At 34.0% G+C, this 18,317-nt stretch overlaps 1 protein-coding gene and 1 long non-coding RNA gene across 4 annotated transcripts in view; both read right to left on the reverse strand.

The window, feature by feature from the left end:
* The window catches only part of LOC148606451 (E3 ubiquitin-protein ligase TRIM45-like), a 44,598-nt gene extending 26,619 nt beyond the window's left edge, over window positions 1-17,979 (reverse strand). For 2 of the 3 annotated variants that reach the window (XR_015915262.1, XM_088545656.1), the window contains exons 1-4: window positions 17,154-17,977; window positions 14,287-14,367; window positions 12,083-12,130; window positions 11,613-11,636 (exon numbers count right to left, since the gene is read on the reverse strand). Coding sequence is in view for 2 of the 3 variants with exons in the window: in XM_088545656.1 (XP_088401782.1) it covers window positions 11,613-11,636; window positions 12,083-12,130; window positions 14,287-14,367; window positions 17,154-17,962 (962 nt within the window). In the remaining variant the exon portion in view is untranslated. Of the gene's footprint in view, window positions 1-11,612; window positions 11,637-12,082; window positions 12,131-14,286; window positions 14,368-17,153 lie in introns of all 3 variants that reach the window. The other variant, XM_088545657.1, reaches the window with a different exon arrangement.
* On the reverse strand, window positions 5,211-11,605 carry LOC148606452 (uncharacterized). The gene is made up of 2 exons (XR_015915263.1): window positions 5,674-11,605; window positions 5,211-5,252 (listed from the first exon to the last, which is right to left on the reverse strand). It is a non-coding gene; the product is annotated as an uncharacterized LOC148606452 (long non-coding RNA).
* Window positions 17,980-18,317: the final 338 nt, after the last annotated feature.

The raw sequence follows: 18,317 nt of genomic DNA on the forward strand, positions 1-18,317 counted from the left end.
TCTTTGTATAACGGTAATATTATACACAAAGTACGAAAGCTTGATACACACCCATAATGCTAACTAAACCATTAAATAGGCTCATTCGTAAGAGAAAAAAGTTACGATATTTTTGTCAGATTGTTAAGGGTAGTATTTTGGTATTAAGATTGATTCGCTCATAGGTCTTTACATAGAAATTATAACACTGTAATTTATGGCATGACATGGGTTGTGGCCTAATTATATGGCTTATGATGTACCGTGATTTTCAACACCGTATGGGAAGAATTGGGATTAATTTCACATACGATGGAGACATAACTTGTTGTAACAAGGGACTCAGACCTTTTTTGAACCGATGTTTAAGTGTAGTTAATTGTGTAATATATTTGACCACCATGGCATGAAGAGAATACTTAAAGTACTTAAAGTAAGGTTCATCTGTCAAGAAGTTTGAACAGGGACTAATAGTTATCTATGTTCGAAAACCTGGTCGTTGAATGAGGTGTGCAACAAAGCCAATCTTTGCAAGGTGTTCTTTTGACGAAGTAGAACGGCTCTTTTGCAGTGACTTTTTAGACCCTTTCAACACAATGACAAAGTCAAGGAAGAAACCTAAATATGTTCCCAGTGCTTGCCTCTGTCTAAGTTTTTATTTACAGTAAAGAGTGAACGTATATAAATGTAGGAGGCCGAACTAAGTCTACTGACATTTATTCAATCAAGTGTTTATTGCTCCATTCAAGACGACAAGGGTCAACGTCCGACAAAGAAAATGGCAAAATTCAACACATATTTTAACGATATTCCAAGTAAGCGCTGTCTTGCCTGTAGGTAAGAGACAGAACATTATGCTTTTCATCAGCATGAAAATCTAGAACATCAACATGTTAAATACCAGGGTATTTAGTTACAAATAACGGCATATCATAAACGGTCACATCGCGACAGGTTTCGTTAAAATTAAACGTAATGCACAACACAAATTATCCATAACAATTACAGAAAATACAATCGGTCTAAAGTTATCAATCGGTCATTGGACTTATTAGACTTCTTAAACTATTTATGCTTAAAGAACATCGAACATGAAATTAACATTTTGAAAGACTTATCATTCATGATTTAACTGATTAAAGAGTTTAAGAGAGGGGGGTGTATATGCTATTCTCGAGCTCGAAATACAGATCTATTACTGAAATGATAATTATTGCCGACATCAGTTGATTTTGTTGGTTTTGAGATGATGTTGTCATTCGCTTATTCGACTTTGAGACATTGTAGACTCACTAGTATAGTCCGACATTAATTGAAATTCCTTTTTTATTTTAAATTGTTTTATTATTATTTCAGAAGATGGGTGTATGTCATCTTCACAAAAATAACTAAGTAACGTAATACATATGAAGCATACATACAACACCATTGTTCGGGCAAGTTTTTTCTACACTTGTAACACCTCTATAATTGAAGTGTCTGAATGTAATATAAGATTATTTAATATTTTTTTTCAACGAGAGGGAGTTTCTCGTGATTATTTCGCCGAGCGGCTTTGCCTCGAGACGATATCAGAATGAAAAACTCCCGCGACTTGAAAAAATATTTAATAATCTGTTTATCGCTGTTTTGCCGAATTGTAAGGTATTAGTTTTCTTTTATTTTCAGTTTTCTTGACCTAAATAAGTTTTATAAGCGCTGCAAAATTTCCATCAGCGATTTTTTTTTCTGTTACTGTAGCTTGTATGCCACGCGGGGACATAGAAACTAGCGATACTTTTCATTCTCAATCGATTGGCGTGAAATTGAAAATCATCGTACAGCAAGATCAAAGGGATTTTTAGACAAATTAGCGATAATATGGATTATTCTTGAAGTTTTTAAGATTTGGCTTTGAGTTTTATAATTGTAACTCATTTTGATTTCAGTTAGTGTAACTCACTGTCTCGTACAATATATTTGACCCAACTAATTTTAATTGGTAAATTCTAATTACGAAATACACATATTGCGTTGTATTGTGCCAACTCAGGAGAAAGCATACCAATAATACCTACATATTAAAGGTATATACATATTTAAGCAGATAAAACAGGGTATCAGGGAATAATTCTGACTTCCTATCATTCAGTCTATTATCTATTATACATGTAGGATTTAGGCTTAGTAGACAGCTGAAATTTCTGTTTGATTTCCAAATAAACACATTTTTACTTAATTGAAAACTGCCTTTGTACAAAATCATCTCTCATAAGTATACAATAGAACCTTGTCCTATGCATCATACCAGTCATCAAGAATCTTGTAAAAATGTTCTTCTACTGTTTTTGTCGGAGGTTTTAAAATTTTGATTAATCCAGATTTGATCAATCACTTCGATTCATCAAGCATGTTTTTTTTTTCTTTTTTCTATTGTTAACGCCTTGAATAAATAATTTGACAATTTGGTAATTGGATTTAGGAATTTGTATTGGCATTATAACATTATAATTACCAGTTGTTTTTACCATTAGTTTCAAATATTGACTATTTCATGTTTGCTATAGCAATGCTCGAAGTAAGAAATCACCTAAAGGACAAAAGTCGCCATCCAAGGTGAAAGAATTAAGGAGGAGGAACGCCTTTAATTTGAGGACAAATGAATCGAGTAAGCGTATATGGAAAGAACCTGAAAATTCTGTCGTTAGCGAAACTGAAACAGTCGAGTTCGTAATAGATTTCTCTAAAGTCAGTCAGGAAACCAGTGACCTGGGTGAAAAACCACTTCAAGCATTTAATCAAACAAGTTTTAGGTTTTTGCAAAACAGACCAAGCTAACAAGAAAGCATATATGACCCTATAGGTTACTTCATTCCATGTAGAATATGAAAAAAGTCCGGAACAAAAAAAATGTCGATCTAAACATCCTCATTAAATCTACAAAAGAGTAAGCCAATTTTCTTCAGCAGAACGGTGAAGTTGCTGTTAGGGACGGACACATGCCAGTCGAAACCTTCCCTTCCCGTCCTATAACCAACATTTATTACTGGACAAGCGCGTTTATAATATAAATGAGTTTAATGCTAGAGAACAGACCAGATATGTCAAAAGAATTACTGAAATACCTCCGTGACATGACGTTCGATTCGCGGCAAGTAAATCATCGTCTAAGACAAGCAAGGCGACTACGACCATAATGGTGCATTATCAATCGAGATTTATTGTTTTCTATATTATTTCAAGGAGAGACACTAATAATCACAACGTTCATTCCTCAGTACAGAAATTACAAACAAGTGACAATATATCCGCCAATTTTTCTTGGCAGTCTTTTCGTAGAATATTAACCATGAATACACAAATCGTGTATTTCGTACAACTCCAACGGTAAGCGTTGTACCCAATCTGGCAAAAACCTTTTTTAAACTCGCATGTTTCGAATGCAATGGACAGCATCCGGTCTACATTTGCAAGAGTAATCAATGGAACCAAGGTTATAGCGGTAATCAAAAGAATGTAATCCAGGGACAAAGACTAGACAGGGAAAACAGACATACACAACAAAGAACATGAAATAACTATAATCATACATACAAAGTAACAAAAGCAAATGAGCAACTGGGACTCCACTATAAACTGGGAGCATGGACCAGGTGCACCGGTAGGATAAACGTCCTCTGCTTTTCACCCGCCGAGTTGCTCATAAGAAGTCAAGTCCGGGGTAGACAAAAGAGGAAAGGAAAACTATGAACCGTGGAATAAATCAGTTTTCATGGTACAGATGGATACACCATAACGATCCACGAGTTCATGATAACGACCATAAAACTTGTGTAGTGACGACTTTAATCTTGTAGCAACATAACTCTGTTCCAGAAGCCTATTTGTTAGAGTTCTAGAGCGATACAAAAAGTCTGCGTAGTTTCAGCAAGATCTGGCATAACGTATGAGTTGTGATATGAACACTCACTTCGCAGGTGCCGAAAAGATGTTGCCACTGATGAAAGAAAAGTTGACAATTCTGAATGAAAAATCATCACGTTTGTCGCAAAGTTTGGTCAATAGTTTTCCTTTACCAAATGTAACAAAAGACTCATGTACAACACATTCGCTTGTTACCTGTAGTTCACCCATCAATATTGAAAAATTAGATTCTTATTTGATTGATTATCCGGATGACTTAGAAACCCAAATAATACTGTTGGGTTTTGGAACAGTTTTTTCGTTGCATTATTCTGATTTTCATATCCCAGAAGAAGCAAGAAACTTGAAAAGCGCAAGAGAAAATTATAACATTTTGTTTGAAAAGGTTAAAAAGCGATTAGAAGCAGGACCTGTAGCTGGTCCGTTTAAATCATAATTAATACCAACTTTATCCATATCCCCCTTGGCTTAGTGCCAAAGGGTAAAGAAATGATTGATTCATCATTAAATTTATCCAGAAAACTCCCCATCAACTATTTCATCGATTCTACTTAAAGTTATTAGCCACTAATTTTAAATCTATTAGGTTTCAAGGTAAACAATCAATTTTTCTTTGACAAATGCTTTCCGTGCTTGGCTTCAATCAGTTGCACCTTGTATGAAAAATGTGCCACACTTTTGACTGAGTCGTAGTGAAAGACAACCTGACTGATATATAATTACTTAGTAATGTTTTTTTTTTCTTGGCAAGGAAGGTATCGAACAAAGTTTGAATTTACTTGAGACCTCGTAAGGATTTGTACGGAACTAGGCATACCAGCGGCAGAAGAAAAAACTGTGCTATCTAAAACAAAAATAACCTTCTTTGGTATTGAAATTGATACATTAGAAATGAAGCTAAATTACCAAAAGATTAGCTCGATGAGCTTAAAAAAAGATTAAACTCACGCTCAGTCGCGAGAAATTAACACTGCAAAAAAGGCAGTTGTGTATGTGGCGAATACGAACGAGTCCAAATCACCTGTGGTGATGTTACTTGTACGGAAACTGGTATTTGAAACGCTAAAGTTTACTATTTGTATAAAAGTATAATAAACATAATCTAGGCAAAAATAATTATATTGCCTATGCAATTTCTCGTTGTCAGTGGTTCAAATTCCGACAGGTAGCTCCAACTGCATGGAAAATGCCTACAAGTTTGGCAACTAAAGATATAGAGTCGGATAGATTGCTGGCCAGTTCTATATGCGACAGTACAGGAAAAACGTATGAAACAGCTGTGACCAAGTGGGGCGTGATGGTAAATGCTGGCCCAAATATAACACGAATGTGGAACTACTTTTATTAACACATAGAAGGCATTGAAAGATCTACAAAATAGAGAACAAAAGGAATAATGAATAAATATACAAAATAGACCAATTATTGTCAAATACATGCAAAGCATAGAAAATCATTGCAAATATTCAAACAACTTGCATAAATCAAATTCATTTGCATGTTCAAAACAATTCAACTTAACGAACACACGAAAAGAACACAAATCATCAATTGAATATTTAAATGTAATACCCACAGTTAACTATAATTGTACACAACTGACCATTTAAAGTCCTTTATAAGTACTCACTATAACAAGGTATAACATTAAATCAATTAAACTGATTCAATGATCTGCAAAATCAATAAAACAAATTGAAATAAAACATTGAAATACAAAAATGCTTTAAATGCAAAGTGCCAGTACGAAAAATGAAAAGTAAGAACATGAAAAAGTAACATCATAAATACCTTATCTGCTGGCTATACTTCTAACAATTAAAAGCGGACATTCATCTTGGCCTCCCAGTTCCACATTGAAATACTATAAAAAGTTCTGAGTATTTATACCAAAATATAGTACTACTCACAAGTGGAAAAACTAGAACATCCAACCTCTAAATATATTAAATCCAATAACAACCAGTGAGCAGATTTTCAGCACAATGCGAAGAAAATGCAAAATGCAACGAAGCGTAGAGTAACTCAGACCACTGTAGAGAACAGATCAAAATTTCGAAAGAAATATAAGTCAATAAATGGAAAACAATAATTATTTTGATAAGTAAAAATCAGCTTGTCCACACAGCAATATTCAATTTTAAGTCATTTTAAAAAACACTTCTCATTAGACATTACTTGGTCAATACCAGTTAAAAAAGTTACCAAATATAAAGCATACCTTTCAATGAAAAAGTTGTCTGCCGAAAAAAGTAAAACATGTATTAGCGGGATTTCCTTTTATCACAAGACACAAAACACCAAGGACACAACTAATAATTTTGTTATTTCAAAAATGTTAAAAGGCATCCATATGCAAAATTGTAGAAAAAATAGCAGGTTACTGACCACACTTTCATTATTAGAAAAACGTTTTAAGGCTCCAAAACCTGTCTTTAAACGAGTACGAATCTACACTTCAAAGAACTTTCTTTATTTTAGTATTCTTTGACATGCTTAGAGTGAGAAAGTGCTCTTCTAAACGCAAAGGAAATCCCAGTACATCAGCTATTCAAATGTCTGATGTCAGCATAAACGACAAACAACTGGGTATCAATGTTTGAAGGAGTAAAAACCATCAAAGAGGTTATTCTATAGCCATCGTAATTAACAATTACGCTAACGCACAAGCATTTTCCCCATCGTTAACGAGAGGAAGTTTCTAAATTTACGTCCAAATATTCCGGGATGTCAATAAGGCTTCATTCACTTGAACATTCTACATTAACCCAGTATCAGGTGTCAGCTGTGCTATGTAAAACAATAGAATTTTGTAAAATACGAGGAGCGCACCTATTTAAATCCCATTCCTTTACATATGTGCCGCCAAGAAATAGTTACCACGGTTTTAGCAACGATAAGATTAAAATTTGGGTAGATGGACATCAAGTGCATATGTACCTTACATTCGAATACACATATAAACGATGAAGTAAATTCAAATTTTGATTTTTGGTCAAATTGTAGTTTGGACAATTGGGTCAGCAGGAGATACAGCTAAAAAGCGAACTGGCGAGGATAACCCGAACCTTAATGACAAAAATGTAAAGATAGACGAGATAACCAAATCTGGCATTAGGTGGTCCGAATTTGACTATGTCTTCAAGACAAAGTTACGAAATACCTCGAAGTTCACCTTGGGGCTAACGACTTAGTATTGTCAAATACTAAAAATAAACTAATTGAGAAAACATAAAATGTTTCTTTTGTAGAGCAAAACTGTTGGTACCTGACCTAAACATAATTTGGTCCGAGATACTGCTAAGAGTTCATTGGCACGGAACCCTGACACCAAAAATTACAGATAAAACTAGATAATGGCATAATTGCGCGATACGGTCATTTATGATTAAGGAACAATAATTTCTTATTCGTTACTTGTCAATCAAAGCATCAGAATAAGTGCTTTTCAGACATGACGCTACACATTTGTTACCTACAAGCCTAGGTATACTACACAACAACATTAAAAAAGCACTTGACACTTTCATTTTTGTTACGGACAGTTTTTTTTCCCTATCAGAATGCTAAGTTTGAAGACAAAACTGCTATGGTCGTGAGCCCATTTCTTTTAAAAGGGTAAACACTCGTATATTGTAAAGTGACTGAAACTAGAATTTAAAATGAAATTAAGAAATAATACCTTGTTGTCACAGTAATATTGTAAACGAGAAAGATTATTTTGATACTGTTTGTTTTAATTTTTTTTGCTCTACGGATACCCATTAAGAGAAACAGACATGAAATCAACGATGTTAGTTGTTCTTTGTACTAACGTGTTACACTCAATGAAACATTATGTCTCCTCTAATAGTCTCGCTACCAATCGTAAATATTATACAAGGCAGGCTACCTGTGTTCATTTTTGCGAGGTCAACATTTATCATTTAGATATGTAACGAGGCATGGCTTTTGGATTCTGGATGATTTTGTTTTATAAATTTGCTTGTTCTTGAGTGTAATTGGCATTTGATACAAAGAAATTAACAAACTGTATTTTTCTTGCTGAAATTGAAATTGGTTCTCATATTAATTTGCAAATAGAAAATGAGCGCAGAATAACAGTTTATAGTTCAAATGTCAAATAACCTCGTCAGTAATGAAAATGGTGACGACGGGAGTTCTAGTGTAGAATATACTAACCTGAAATCAACATGTCCTAACACTTATAATATTTCAACATCACTAGTTCATGTCTTGTTCAACCAAGTAAATTTTACAAATCGAATTGTCCAAAATTTAGGGAACCATTTTGACACACTTAGACAAGATATAGAAAGTAACACTTGGATATATGCTTTTTCACTTAAAATGAAAACTAATTGAAGAAACTTACATATATAGTATCAGTCCAAATAGGAACCTTTTCAATTAATTACAGCAGATTCTGTCGTAACATTTAGAAATTAAGTCATAGGAAAAATTTTGAATGTAATAAATAGATTTTCGACAGTTTCCACATAAATCACAATAATGAGCACATGAGTGTGACAAATTTATCAAAAATACGTTCATATATACATTATACAAATGTACTAACAATCCAACCACTATATTGTACTTTCACTTGTTTCACAACCAAATACTCAACCAAATGAAAGCTCAAAGATCATGGGTTTAAAGAAATCATAGGGTACATTAACCCCCATAGCTATGATGAAACAAAAGTAGCATGAATTTTGAAAATGTACCTCAGCTAAAGGTTATTATGTGCATTAGAAGCTTTAAGGGATATAACCCCCATTTAATGATGATTTTATAAAACGCCCGACCAAAATATTTTAACCAGATAAAAGGGGTAATTCAGAGTAGTCTCGAGACAAAAGTGTGTAAGTTTACCCGATATCAAACGGCTCATGAAACACACCTAGCCTGTTATGTCTTCTTGGTCACAAAACCCACCTTATTGTAAATACTAAAGGGAAGCATTGAAATACAATAACATGAGTTTTGATGTTAAAATCCTAAATGAAACTCTTAACCTTGAACTTAAATATGAAGCTTTCACCAAAGCAACCAAAGGCCACTCTTGAGACAGCGTGGGTATAATACACCAGTTATACAAGTCCTTACAAAAATACAATAATCCAAAAATAAAAAAGGCGAAGAAAAAAATAAAGAAGGTATCAGAAACAAAACGTAAATATAACCTTCAATATCCACTTGGATTTCTTTAATTGCAGTACTTAAAAATCATGATCATTTGATACAACTTCGCATAGACTGTATAAAGTGCATGATGTGACAGTGAAAGGCGACATTCAGTTAAACAAATACGACTGCCTTATGCTTCATAGGCAACATCTATTTTTTCAGTATTTGACCTTCAGTTTGGGTACGACCAAGTCAAGTGTATGCATCCAATAGATGCAACAAAGACAGCCTTTCTGACAGCACACAAGGTTTGCTTGATTTTACCCAAATGCTATTTGGCTTATCCTATGTTGATTGTTTGTTTGTTGGGGTTTAACGTCCGAGCAGCAATATTTCAGCTATATTCAGACAATGAACATAAAATGGATGCTAAAATGAACATGAAACGAAAAAAAAGGATGGGTCACAAGGATAATAGGGTCGACGAATTTTGATTGCCACTGGAAAAAGGGGGATGGGTAAGGTCGGGCAATTTAGCCTCCTGTGGCGGAGCGCAAAGGTTCCTACTCCTATCGAATACCACAGCAGGGTTCTTTAACGTGCGAGGAACGTGGCATCTTTCCCAACACGGTGCACCACTATGGTTTGCGGTCAGGTTTTCCGTATTATAGCCTGACAACCCCAGCATGTAACACGCCAGGGGTACCCCATTCCACCACCTGGGGCACACATCCCAGTTGCTCTGTGGGCAGAGCGCCTAGCCCCCGGCTAGGTTTCTGAGCACTATTTAGTCGCCTTTTACGACAAGCTTAGCGCTGCTGCAGGCCTATTCTTTTAACACCCGGACCTGCACGGGGCTATCCTATGTTGGAGCCACTTGTACAAGACTTATGACATGTACCCTCTTAAGACTCCGATGGGAATTATGTGTAGTCTAGATCGATGAATTTTTTTCAGTTAGTTTGACACACACATTACCAGACTGAAAACAATACTTAACCGCCTTGGTCAGGCAGTTTATAAAAATAGTTCTCACGAAATGTTTCTTTAAAACAAAAAAAAAACAGCTATCCTTCTCAGGTCACATAGTGAATTCTGATGGTTTTTCAACTGATCCGGCTAAAGTGGAGGCTATCAAGAACTAGCCAATTCTAACCATTGTAAACAAATTTTGTTTTTTCCTGTGCACATGCAGTTATTATAGGTTTTGCAACAATATCAAAATTGGTAGGAACTTAAAATTTTACAATAAATCATAGATCTAGTCTTAAGAAAAGTGATGTCGATAGTTGTGCCAGAGCTTGAAGACATCACACAGACTTATATATCGCGCTTGAATTCTAAACAATAGGCTCCTGGAACAGGGTAATGTTGCTACAACATTGAAGTCATCACTACAAAAGTTTTATGGTCGTCACCATGAACTCGTGGATCGTTACGGTGTATCCATCTGCGCCATTAAATCTGATTTATTCAACGTGTCATAGTTTTCCCTTCCTTGTTTGTCTACCCAAGCGGATGTTTCTAAAAGAGAAACGGACGCTTACCCTACCGGTGCACCTGGTCCATTCTCCCACTTTGTAGTGGAGTTGCTCATTTGCTTTTTGCTTTGTGTGTAAAACTTTAGTTGCTTCATGTTCTTTGTTGTGTATGTCTGTTTTCCATGTCTGGTCTTTGTCGCTGGATTGCATTCTTTTGATTGCCCTATAACCTTGGGTTCCTTGATTATTCTTTATCTCATTGTACCTGCCCTATTTGTAAACATTGAGGTCAACAAATAAATCATTAGAACAGAATATCTTAGCAATTGAGCTTGACTCAGACAAACCTGAAATAACCCAAAATCAAGCAATTGAATAGAAAGTAAAGCTGATATGAAACTCGATCATATTAAAAAATGAGAATACCATCAAAACTACCAGCACCAGAAATAATCGGTCACTACAGTTCCGGTGGACTCGATTTTGAGTAGTAATGCAAGTACTAAATAGGCAAGATTCGATGTAGTGCAATACTAAAAAATAACTTTTTTACGAAGGGATAGAATTAGGGGTCGAATATCTTTCGTGAAAACAATATCCAAAGAATGAAAATAAATTGGAAATCTGTCCTATTCTAATAATTTAGTAAGGGAAGACGATAAAAACAAAAAAGAAAAAAAACTATATTTCCGTAAAAAAATTGGATGGGAAGAACCATTTTTTATCAACAATCTGCTAGTGATATTATATTACGTATGTCAGCCCGATATTAGCATTTCGTATTGCTCCCTGACCTAGTGACATTGTTTGACCTTACTATGATTACGTCCGTAAGAACTGATTTGACTATAACATGTATAATGTTTACAATCTACAGTCCCGTTATAAAAAATGGTGAACTATTAATTTTTAGCACTTCGGATTTGATTTCTCATGATAATTATGTATTATTTAATTTATACGTTTATTGTTCAATTTGTACAAAAGTATTACATTCAAGTAAATATTGTGTTACCTCTAATAGTCACGTTACCAATCAGAAATATTAAGGCACACTATCAGTGTTGACCTGTCTAACCTTCACAGTAGATTTATAGATAACAATTGAATACTCACTGCAAATCAAACTTCTGTTCATTTCTGGAAAAAAATAAACATCAACATACGTTATTGTAATGTGTGAATATGTTCCATGTGGAAATAGTTATGGCAGCGTTGTGAGTAGTTTGATATAAGATTCACATAACCGTTTGTATATTTTCCAAATCTGACCAAACAAAATATTTTAATTAAAATCGATATTCTTATTTTTCTGGTTATTTTATCATTTCATCTTTGATCTCGTCTTGATGACATTATAAGCGTTTTTTATTCTTATTTCTGTTTTTCTTCTTTTTGCCTTCTATTAAAGATCTAAACATAATGTGAACTTTTGTGTACACCTTTTTTATTTACAATCTGACTGTATGGTATATCATGAAAAAATACCAAATTTGTTTTTCGTTTGTGTATAACAATTTTTAATTCAGATTCGAATGGCATTGGAATTTCATATAAATAACAGTATACAATTATGTAATACATACCCACATCCCTCACAGCGATAAAGTTTCCATTTCTTCTCATCAGGTTGCCTACAAACATAACATAAATCAATTTACATGATTTGTTTTTATGTCAGTTTACCTTTAAATACATCTCAACATTAATGCGTTGGTTTTATATGAATGATATACATCACTCTGACTGCGAAGAATATCACAATAGCTGTTATACTGGAAATTTCGTGGTTTAATTCATAACTGACAAAAAATGTGATGTCTATCATATCAAAGGAGGGTCTCAAATCTAGAAAGTTGAATTTGATTAGAAGATCGATTACAATTATACTTCACATTGTTAACTTATATTTCTGAATTTATTGTGTTAGTCTAGAAGAGGTTACATGGTTCCTATTTCTGAATTTATTTTGTTGGTCTAGAAGAGGTTACATGTTTCCTCTTCCTGAATTTATGTTGTTGGTCTAGAAGACGTTACATGGTTCCTATTTCTGAATTTATTTTGTTGGTCTAGAAGAGGTTACATGGTTCATATTTCTGAATTTATTTTGTTGGTCTAAAAGAGGTTACATGTTTCCTATTTCTGAATTTATTTTGTTAGTCTAGAAGAGGTTACATGTTTCCTATTTTTTGTTAAGTTGCATGAAAGATCTCTAGGTGGTGCATCACATCACATCGTGCAGCAACTAAAATTTAGTCCACGGAATGGTGCAAGGTAGTTCCCCTACTCATTAACATCAAGATGATTTTCAGGTACCTTTACATTCCCCTTTTACGAATCAAATTGTCGGCAAAAATAATTTTGGATTCTTATCAGCAGAAGTCTCATTGGTACCTTTATTATCCAAATAATCTAGATATTTGTAACTCAATTGTTCAAAAGTAACAAAAAATGAAAATAAAGAAATGGTATTACCATCAAGTAGCCCAATGTTTCTATCTAATTATATCACAATTATTACATTTACATATATTTGGTGAAATGCACTATTCGAAAATTCGACCTGATGTCCTTACTTATTGATGTTCTAATTTTTTTTCAGAGGTACAATTAATCCAACGTATGAATAAAAGATACTTTATTTTGATAATATCTAAATATGTACCCCTGCTCAATCCGAAAATGACATTAATTCACATGTTAAAACTTCTAGAGAATTTACACGTCAGTAATATTGGCTTACAGTCGACATTTTGGGTAGTAAAACATTATACAAAACAGTTCATTTCACTTTTCGAAAATAAGTACTGATGTCTTTACTTATTGATGTTTTATTTATATCCAAAGGTATGAAAAAAAATGTGTTTGATAATGTGTGAGTAATTTGCCTAATAATATACTATAATAACTATGATTGTTTTTGCTAACATTTATATTGATTCACTTAAGTTTATATTAGCACATATAAAGTATTATTGTCCTATATATCATGCCATTAAGTTTTGACATAATAGCACTAAACCATTAAGACAATGAATCACCACAGAAACATAATTTGTTTTTGTTTTGCTTATTTAAACAATAAAAGGGCGAAAGATCAGAAAATAAGTATTTAAATTGTAAGATCATCTAAGATCAATGCTAGACTGTACATATGAACCTTCAGTTTTTAAGTACTGTACTTATATTAAGTAAAAATGATTGATTTGCTGATTCATTGGAAGATGTATCAATCCTATATTTCCTACATTATATACAAAACCAAATTGAAACTTATGTGATGTTATCTTTTTCCATAATAGTTACATACTCTTGTATATACAACACACATTTCTCGACCGCTTAAATTGAATACATAACTTGTAAAAATCGTTCTAGACTTATTCAGTATGAAACTTTCGTTCAACGGATGAATCTTTTAAACAACACAGCGCAGACACAAATGTTTTAACCTTGCACATGCAACTGTTTGTTTGCTATTCTAATATGACATGCTTCAATGCTCTTTAGACCACAGCCGTGGTAAAAAAAAAAGTGATAAACACATAACCAATATAATGTGTCCATTAAAAATATGAAGAAACTTGTCCTATTAGAACCTAAATAAATCACGTAATCACCATTGTCTACATATTTTTACAACGGGCCTGCCCTTTATATCGTCAGTTAAGCGCTCGCTAACGCTCGAGGTAATGCGTCATAAAGGGCCATCCCGTAGTAAAATAATGGTGTTATGGAATGTCCGTGATTTATTTTTCATTAATTTTTGGTCAATATCATCATCACTTGCCGTCTCCTTTTTTGTATGACTTCCATCGTCCTCGTTCTCGCCTTCGTTGGAATTTCCTGAACATGTTGTAAAGTTGATGTTCTACAGCATAAAACATACAACTTAACACGACAAATCACAACAGGGATAAAGTATTGAAAAAAGTAACAAATATAACAATATATAACACTGGTATGATTTCCTAACCATTGTTTTCATTCAGTTTATCGGCTGAATTAGTTAAAACAGGCCCCGTGCAGGCCCGGGTGTTAAAAGAATAGGCCTGCAGCAGCGCTAAGCTTGTCGTATAAGGCGACTAAATAGTGCTCAGAACCGTAGCCGGGGGCTAGGCGCTCTGCCCACAGAGCAACTGGGATGTGTGCCCCAGGTGGTGGAATGGGGTACCCCTGGCGTGTTACATGCTGGGGTTGTCAGGATATAATACGGAAAACCTGACCGCAAACCATAGTGGTGCCCCGTGTTGGGAAAGATGCCACGTTCCTCGCACGTTAAAGAACCCTGCTGTGGTATTCGATAGGAGTAGGAACCTTTGCGCTCCGCTACAGGAGGCTAAATTGCCCGACCTTACCCATCCCCCTTTTTCCAGTGGCAATCAAAATTTGTCGACCCTATTATCCTTGTGACCAATCTTTTTTTTCATTTCATCTTCATTTTATCATCCATTTCATGTTCATTGTCTGAATATAGCTGAAATATTGCTGCTCGGACGTTAAACCCCAACAAACAAACAAACAAAGTTAAAACAGTTTTGTTTAATATTATGGACAGGGTCAGATCAAGAAGCTTTTTTAGAACTTGATCTAAGATTAAAATAATTATTTTGAATTTCGCACAGCTTACAGAACAAACCTTAGATTATAATTCTTCTTTGAAAAGAAAGAGTATTACTTAATAAAAGAGCATTGGAAGTCAAAATATCTTGTTATTATTTAGATTAAAATGACTGACAAGTGAAACACGATGTATTTATGTCGATAATGTATATAACAGTCACCAGAACAAAGTATTTTACGACTTATTGCTGTTGGCCCGTTCTTTCTTTTTATTATTAAGACTTTCCTGGATGGGAAAGACCTCATTGTTTTTTTTCCTGTTTTTTCTTCTTCCAACATTTACTTTGATATTGCCCTGTTTCGTAATCTTTCAAGATATCACTTCCAAATTCGGACTATCGATAGAGCTTATTTAGGACTTTTATAGAATGTGAAAAATTCTATCTTCCATTGAAGAAGTTATCTCCACTTTATTGGCGTTTTTGTCAACATGGTTCCTCGTATTCATTTTTCAGGATTTATTTTCGGTCCATATGACCCTTCATTTGCATCCTATGTCAAATGTCATACAGTACTAGAAAGCCTTCTCAATGCAAAATACTGGCCTTGATGTTTAGAAAACGATATGAAATAAGTGCATGCATACAGCGTATGAAATAACCCTCTTGATAAGCCATACATTTTGAGATCATGTAGACATCTGTCAGACCATCTGTTCAAAAGTTTTTACAATTAAAATGTTTTGCAGAAACCGGTTTGTGACCTTGACATAATTGTGTGACCTTGACCGTGTAAGTATTTTCAAGGTCAAGTAATCCTATGATGTATGGTGGTAGTTTAATGTCTCTACGACTTGCGGTTCTGGAGTTTTTTTATTGCACTTTTTTTAACAATCATTGTGTTCAACATGAGCTCTGAAATTGCCCATTTTTCAGATTTCTTGTCTTGTTTTGGGTCTATTGAAATTTTAGTTTTTTTCAGAGCGGGGGATATATTTTAAAATGCACATTAGACACACAAATGATCATTACACAAAATGAAGATATGCTCAAGTATAACTGTTTGGCAAATAACAAGGACCAAAAACAAAACAAGGCAACTACAACAATTACAAATTACAAGTTTTCATTTTCCAATGGTTTTGTATATTTCATCAATACCGATGTTTTGCCACGAAAAAGAAAGAGTCTGATGAGGTCAGAGAGTGCAAAAACATGTATTTTATTTAGCTAGTTTGTCGCATTTCAAATTAACGATCATAATGTGTACATCATAAATATCAAATGAGTTATACGGACATAGAACCTAGTCGGGGTAAATAAGTGCAAAATGCTGAAGTTTACAGAACGTGGGTTTGTTTTATATCAAAAGAAAGGTCGTCAAGTTTTCATAACAAACATCACGATGAAAATATCGACAATTCAATTGTCGATATTTTCATCGTGATTTTTGTTATGAAAATTGAATTGCATGTAAATAGGTTACAAAGTGCAAAAATAATTTTTGAAGGAGGTAACATGTTATGTAACGTATCTTAACGTTTATAATACAGAGATAGTTTTCAAGGGAAATACATTTCAATTGTTTAACAACAATTGACATACTAGTTATTACATGTATAATATTTTGTCATCATTATTCTTATTAGTATAAAGTCATTTTTATAGTGTTATTTCAATCGGTGAACTTGTCCGCTCGGCTTCGTGGTGATAAACCGAGGGATTCGAACGAATCCTTTTCAGAAGGTAGGACTTATTCCATATTTGCTCATGATTTGAAAATTTAAAGGAGGGGCGCTTCGGCCGGAAAGGGGGCTACGTCATAATAAAGGATATTGCAATATCTGGAAAACCTAGGTAGTCAGGAACTTGAAAATTGGTGTGGTGGTAGAGTATAATAAACTGTATTATTATGCAGAAAAACGTCAACCGATCTTTGTCTGTTGCCATGGTAACGAAAATAAGGAAAATTTGGCAATATTTCTTTTTGTAATTTTTCAGATGTTTTTCTTTCATTTTGAAAACAAAACGACTTTAAGTATCTTTACGAGACTTTATAAATATATATGAAGCTATCTTAGTGTAAATTACAAACCTGAGGTCGAAAGTCCCCAGAAGCTGTCTTAGATCTTGTGTGTTGCCTTTGCCTGGTGCAAACGTTAAAGACGGCAACTGTGGCGGTTTGGAAGGTCTTATTTGATCAATATCAATCTGTAATGCCTGGAGTTTCTTGACAAGAGCACCGTCAGGACGGATTTTCTCTAGCTCTTTTCTTTCAACGTCCATGGCCTTTATCGATTTCAATTCAGTGTTCATGGTATTCAAAGCCTGTTCAATTTTAACCTTTTCTTGTTTTGTTTTGTCCTGTACTGATTTTATTATGTCCATAACAAATCTGTCAACCATTGCTTTTATACGGTTTCCCTCCTCTTGTATTTTCGTAATAACATTGTCAATTTCGCATTCGAATTTCTTGAGTCCAGATGCTACTAGCGTGATATTACGTTCAAATTCTCCAATGTTTGGTTGCAATTTAAGGGAAATGGCCTCCCTAAATTTGGTAATACAATCATGTAATTCGGAAAATTTGTGACCATTGTGTTTTCCTGTAACACACCTTCCACACACTGGAACATCGCAAGTTACGCAAAATAAACTTAAATTTTCTCCATGGTCATTACATTTCGATTTTACTTCCGGAATAATGTCTGTTGCCAATTGGAATTCATGACTGTGCGATGATTTCTGCCTTTTGTGGAGAACCTTGCAGTTGTCACAATAATATTGCTCACAGTCTAGACAATATTGTATTCCTGGTGCCTGCGTACAAATATCACACGATTGCTTAGGGATTTGTGCCATGTTTGTGTTTTTTTGTGAATTCAATGACAGGTAAATTATCATGTGATTTAAATACGTAATATGTGTACCGTTGAATTGGTTATTTATACTTTATCATAAATAGATAAAGGTTTGGTGTTGTATATCATTCCATTGTTAGTAAAATTTGAATGTTGACTTGAGTTTGATTAAAGTCACGTTAATTTGTTCTGGATTATTGTTATCTGTTATTTGACATTTAACTTAATAAGATTTGTATCTATCGACAGAAGTAGAAATTTGATAACTTAGATTGAAAATAATAGGATACAAATAATTAACATGTATAATTCATTTTAGGACTCGACCTTTGAAAATATTAATCGGTCACAGTCGAAAGAACTAGGTAACAATGATTTTGTAGAGGATTAATATCTTC

Source organism: Perna viridis, chromosome 9, assembly GCF_037379345.1.
Source record: "Perna viridis isolate PV_CMFRI_1.1 ecotype Kerala chromosome 9, ASM3737934v1, whole genome shotgun sequence".
In the NCBI taxonomy this organism is placed as follows: Eukaryota; Metazoa; Mollusca; class Bivalvia; order Mytilida; family Mytilidae; genus Perna; species Perna viridis.